Source organism: Merops nubicus, unplaced genomic scaffold, assembly GCF_000691845.1.
Source record: "Merops nubicus isolate BGI_N331 unplaced genomic scaffold, ASM69184v1 scaffold27933, whole genome shotgun sequence".
NCBI lineage: Eukaryota > Metazoa > Chordata > Aves > Coraciiformes > Meropidae > Merops > Merops nubicus.
The window spans coordinates 1-6101 of record NW_008601400.1 but is presented as its reverse complement, the minus strand read 5'-3'; the positions used below and the strand labels follow the sequence as shown (position 1 = coordinate 6101).

The window sequence follows — 6101 nt, the reverse complement described above, 5'->3', positions numbered from 1 at the left end:
CTGCCGGGACTGCCCCAGAGCAGGGCAGGGAGCAGCCCAGGGAGCAGCACCACTGCCCACACCCTGCCTGGGGGCTTCAGCCAGGGCAATCCGATAGCAGTTAACAGGGCTGGGCTTTTTTATCCAGGAAAATCTGATAGGAGCTAACAGGGTTGCTTTGGGGTTTTTTTGTAAATAAGAGACATTTTTTAAAAATTTAGATCCTTGTGGTGCCCACGTTCCCTGAGCAATTCCAGAAACTTCTGCTTCAGCACAGTGACGGGCAGGGCTGAGGGGCAGGGCTGGGAACTGTCAGCAGCCCTTGCTGTGCTGTGCTCAGTCAGTCCTGGCAGCTCTGGGGATGGGATTGGAATGGGATTTGAGTGGAAGGTTTAGTGCAGAGCAGTTGCAGAGTGTGGTCTCTTTCCACGAAAGTGCCACTGCCCTGTGTTAAGCTGGCTACTTGGGGGTGGTTCTTTTTTGTTTTTGAAAATAGAGTGATGCTCTGGATGAGAGATCCTGAAAAGGCTCTTTAGTGGTTATTTTATGATGTGATGTTCTCTCTCTCTTGTGTTCTTGTGTTTGTTTTGTCTAGAGGAGAGCAAAAGAGGACGTAGCTCTCCAGTGGGATCAGAGGGTCCTGCTTCCCTTGGCCTCTCTGCTGTGGACCCCAGCACCTGCAGCTCTCTCTTCTCCTTCAGCAGCCTCCAGGGGCTGGGCCCCACACTGGGCCTCAGAGACTTTCACTTACCAGACGAGGAATTTGGACTACTAAAACTTGAGAAATTAGAATCTTCCCCTGTGAGTGACCTGGAGGTTTTTGTTCCTGGTGTGTCTGAGGACGGTGTGGCTTTGGAGGACACACAGCTTCCACAGATGAATCCAGGAGAAAAAACTCTCCAAAGTAATTTGCTTTTGCCTTTCAAAACTGCCTTGCCCGGGTTACCCAGCGTAGGAAGCCCAGCTTCCAGGAAGGAGCTTTGCACCCATGAATTGCTGTTTACTCCCGTGGGGACTGCCCTAGCTGGTGCTCCCACTCAGCCTGAGTCCCAGGTGTCCTCCTCTGTTTTCCCTCTCGTGGGTGCCACCCCAGCTGCTGCACCCTCGGCACACAGCGAGCTCCTCCCCACCTCACCTCCTGCACCTCCCTCCCCAGAGAGCCCACGTTCCTGCAGAGCAGCACCTGCCCTGGCCCCGGGAGATGGGCAGTGCAAAGACTCTGCCCTGCCACTGCCCTTGGGCAGCTGTGGAGCAGGATCTGCTAGAGAAGGGGAGGAACACGGTGCAGGGTTCCCAGTAGAACCTGAAGGAGGTCCCAGTAGTAACTCTGATGAGGCTGTGGCCTTGGAGAAGCATCAGCAGTCAGAGAGCAAACAGCAGAGATCCTGCAGAGCTTCTCCTGAACAGGTAACAAGCCAGTGGTTTTGTGGGCAAATCCCTCTTCTAGCCTCTGCCCTGACTGCAGGGGAAGGACCTCTCTGCGTGCCAGCCCTGCTTGCTGCCTTTTAGCTGACTTAGTAAATGTTTGGTTTTCATCTGTTGCCTGAGCTCTTTTGACTTCAGGAGCAAATTCTTTAAATCCTGCTTGGTGAAACTGGAGGTGGGAGGTTTCAGTGCTTGTTGCAGGAGGCGTCTTTGAAATGTGCATGTGAACAAAAAAATTGTGGTACCCACGTGGTGCTGGTCTGCCACCTAAGGGAAAATCTTCAGCTGGGAGTTGGTAAAGATTAAATGACTCCCATGGCAGGTGGGTACTGAGGGAGGGGCTGGTTTCTGAAGGCTGAGAGGTGCAGAGTGGTGCTAAAAGACATGCAAGTACAGAAAGAGCTCTCCAGCAATGACATGCAGAGTCAGTGCACCCTTCTGCCTCATTCTTGCAGGTGCTGAGTGTAACTTCAAAGCTGAATTATCCTCATTCTTTACTTTTTTTGTGCAGAAAAAAGATGTAGCAGAACGTTTGACTCCAGTACTGCTTGATGGCCTGACAGAAGAGAGCTTGCAGCTTGTATCCAAGCTAAAGGTGGGATAACGTTGGGTGATTGTTTACAGAGTCAGCAGCAGCTCTTTGATACCAAGTTTAACAATAAAAGATGCAGACTGGCTAGTTGAACAAAATTGCTGGCTGACTGGCTCAGCTTTGCCTTCCCTTGTGGTAAAGCACACTGACAGGTTAGGCTGCTGTGTCTCCTTTTGACTGATAAGGGATGTCAGGGTGTGTTTCTGAAGAACAAATGTCTGAACAGATCCAAATGTCTGAACAAGCAGAACTGCTGCATTTTCCTTCAGCCCCAGGTAAAACTGTCGTGGCCCTTGTACCCCTGTTGCATGTCCTGTGGCTCCTGTGGCCTCCTGTCACCATTGTAGGCACTATTTAACCCAGCAAGGAGCAGGTTTTGAGGGGGGAACTACAGCACTGCCAAATCCACGTGCTGATGTTCACACCCCTCTGCAATGGAGCCTCCACTGCACATGCCAAGAGCAAAGCAGCTCTTGCCCAGGACTGTTTGTGCAGCTGGGCCACGGGCTCTTCCTCATGCAGTGCTGTCCCTTCACTGTCCTCTGTCCCATGGTGGGTAGAGAGGGGCTGGCAGCAAGGAAGCAACATCTGTGGGTAAGCCCACTGAGCCTCCTAGAGGCTGGGCCACCTTTAACTTCCCAGACCAGAGTGTGAAGCTTTGCCCCAGAAGCAATCCTGAGGGCTTGGCATAACCAGCCAACAGAAACGTGGCTGAAGCTGGGAGCTTCTTTAGAGGGGGGACAAGAGGGTCCTTGCTTGGCTCAGTTAAAACTCTGCTACTGCAAGTCCTGTTTGTGCAAGAAGGGAAGCAGGTGGATGGCACTTGGGCTTTGCTGTGGTGGTGCCACCATTCCCCCAGTCCTGGCCCAGCTCTGGGCTCTGCTGGGTGTCTGTCCTTTCAGATGATAAGGGATATTTGGGAAGTGAGACTTTGCTGCTCTGAGGGTGAAGCCCACCAGGCTTGTTTTCCTCGGTGCCTTACTGGGACTTTACTCAAAATTAAACATGGTAAACTTTAAGCTTTAGCCTCAGATTTCCATCACACTGGATGTCAAGTGTTTCTCTCAGGCTGAGCCCCCGGGTTGGGTAACGGTGTCTGTCAGAATAAAAGTGTTGTTTTGTTTTGGGCAGGATTCTTCTGGTTCCTGTGCCGTGGATGTGAGCACCATGTGGTGGGAGGCAGCTGGCTGCAGAGAGCTGTGTGTGGTGACTGCCTGTGAGAGCTCTGTCTCCCTCTGGAAACCTCTGGCATCCGACCGCTGGGAAAAGGTCCATACGTGGCAGCTCGGAGAGGTGTGGGCACAACCCTTATTTCTAGAATTTGGCACAGTTTTCTCATCCCATGTGTTAGTTTCTGAGATAAAAGGAGTGTGCAGTCTTGGGTGCAAGGGAAGTTCTTTAGGTGGCATAAATTTTCCATTCCATCAGACCAGAGAGGAGGATGGTTTGCACTGCTGATGGAGAAGGCCAACAGCCCCTGTGGCCGTGTGTTACCTGCTGGAATTGGTACCTCCTGTACTGGGTGGTGGCTGCAGCCCCTGGCTTGTGCTCTTCCCTTTTCCTTCCTGGGAGTCACCTTTTCTCTCTTACAGCAACAGGGACTGTTTGATTAGGTAAACAGCAGAGGATTCAGCTGTTAAACTACAGGTGCTTCTTCCAAGGGATCTGAAAATTGGTTCTGCTCCACGTCATTTTATGTGAAACACTGGAATAAAGTCAAAGGGACATTGTGGGTGACACTGAATTCTTGTTTTGCTGTCCTAGGTGCCTGTAATCCAGATCGTTCCTCTGCCAGACACCTGCAATCTCATGTGTATAGCACTGGGAGATTTGGAGATTGGAGAAATAAGGTTTTGTATTTATTTCTTACTAGCACTTTGCACCCTCAATAGCTGCAACTTAACTCTCCTCGTGTGCAGTGGTTGAAATGATCTCTTACTAATGTGAAGGGGCTTCTAAACCAGCTGTAAAGATTTGCTTATTCTGCCCTAGGGGTGGCAGGCTGTTTAAATGTGCTGATTTTTATATGCTGTGGCACATGTGAGTTGTGCTTCCTTCTGTCATTGGACATGCTTTTCCCTCACTGTAGGCTCCTGCTTTATTCTTCTGAGAACGACTCATTCAAGCAAGTGCCAATAAAAACTGAAACAATAAAAGCTGTCCTTGGGCTGAAGGGCAGGAGGCTGGTCAGCAGCAGCAGGACCCTGCAGGAGCAGCGAGTGGAGATAGTGTCACTTTCAGAGACAGGAAGGTGAGGCTGCTGATTTTGGGGGTGTCTCAGTGTGGCAGGTGGAAGAAAAGTAAGGAACCATCTCAGATGTAGGAGTGTGTGAGGTTCCTCTTCTCAGAGATGTGCTGAGTACAGAACATGTACTTGTTACTTCAACTGCCTTGTCTCACTCGATAATCTGCTGTTCAGGAGCAAGGATGGACAGACCCTGATGCCCCCCAAAGAAACTGTTCTGGCTTTTGCTGAAGTGGAAGGGGAGAGGGACGCCTTGGTGGGCACCACAGCAGCACACAGCCTTGTTGTCTGGTCAGTGCTCCCTGTGCAGCGACGGGGCTCAGCTCAGGGGTGGGTGGTGGCTGCACGGGGGTTCCCTGCCTGCTGCTCTCCCTGTGAGCTGGCACCAAAGGGCCACACTTTGGCACCTGAGCCTCTGCACGGGACAGGGGTTGAACGATGCTGATGGAATCCCACTGGCTTTTGCATCGTACTTGCCTCTTGTCCTAGTTTGGTTGCTGTGGAACCAAAATGTGTTGGTCTTGCACAGCAGTGTCACTGTGATGAGAAAATAACAGACTGAGGATGGAAATGGAGTCAGAATTTGTGTTTTCACCAACTGCAGGAATCTGAAGACGGGCCAGCTCCTGAAGAAGATGGACGTTGGTTGTTCCTACCCAGCCCCCGTCTGCCACCGCGCGTATTCCAGCTCGGTAGGTGCAGCCTGCCCCACGGCCTGCCTGGGGCTCCAGGGGCTGGGGCTGCAGGGTGGGCTGGAACTCCAGCTCCGTTCAGATGCGCTGCAGACGTTTCAGAGGCAAACGGGCCAAGCAGGAGAAGTGAGCCCCAGGGGTCACCTCGGATCCTCGGCTCAGCGCGAGGCGCCAGCAAGGCGTGAGTGCTGCATCGCCGCGTGTCCCGGAGCAGCAGCTGCTGGGTGGGGGGCAGAGGGGGTGCTGCCTGCCCCCAGGGCTTGGCAAGGCTCTTCCATTGCAGGGCAGGTCGCTGCTGGCGTGGTGGTGGCACGCTGCTGTGGCTGGAAAACCTGTTTGGGATGGTTGTTGTTTACATACAGCCCTGAGGATAGGAACTCTTTAAAACCCGGAGTTATACTAATGGTTCTTTCCCACTTGCTTCCACCTGTGCTGTCATTCCAGATGGATTTTTGTGGTTTATTGAGGATTTTATTGTTTTCAGTGAGCATTTAACCCTCTGGGACAAGAATGTCCCCTTGTAAAGATGGCTTGAGCCAGTCTTTTTGGAGACTTCCTTGGAGCATCAGTCCCAGCCTATTTCATGGGGCCTGGACCCACTTAACAGCTGCTCTTTTCAGCTCTGCTGCTTTGCATGGAATTCTTGTCAAATTTTAACCTCCCAGGGATTAAAATGAGGCTTGGAAATTTTACTTTAAACGTCACTTCATCCTACATTGAGTTTAGCTTTTTCAGGCAGAAAGATAAGGGCATAAATCCGTGGGGTCACTGACCTGTCGTGCTGCTGTGTTGCATCAGCCCTTATCAGTCAGCAGCTGCTTTGGTTTTTATCTCATTTGACATGGAAAATAAACCATTTCTGGCATATTTGGTAAGAATAATGCATCACTGTCCGTGGGGCTTTGATTGTGGAGAGAATGTAGCAATTAATTTTTGGGAAATTCTTTGGTTTTTTTCCCCTCTGGGTGTTGTTTTCAGTGATCTGTTTTTGCTCTGTGCCCCAGGGCCTGCTGTTTGTTGTTGTGAGCCACCCCCACGCCGAGGGGAACCCCGCCTTCCGCCTGCTCGCCCTCAACCCCCGCACGGCCCGGGGCACCGGGGTCACCTCCTGCTGCCTGCCCCCCGCCCACGCGGGCAGGTGAGTGCCAGGGGCAGGGCTGGCTCAGGG

The 6101-nt window shown here is 52.0% G+C and overlaps 1 protein-coding gene across 1 annotated transcript; it reads left to right on the top strand.

Moving 5' to 3' along the window:
* Positions 1–574: 574 nt before the first annotated feature.
* On the top strand, positions 575–6071 carry LOC103770718 (partner and localizer of BRCA2-like; the record flags this gene model as incomplete). The annotated part of the gene is made up of 8 exons (XM_008937990.1): positions 575–1386; positions 1916–1999; positions 3128–3289; positions 3761–3846; positions 4086–4247; positions 4416–4532; positions 4846–4933; positions 5938–6071. Coding segments are annotated over 8 exons (1645 nt in total), but the record flags the coding sequence as incomplete, so codon positions are not given.
* Between the last annotated feature and the right edge of the window lie 30 nt (positions 6072–6101).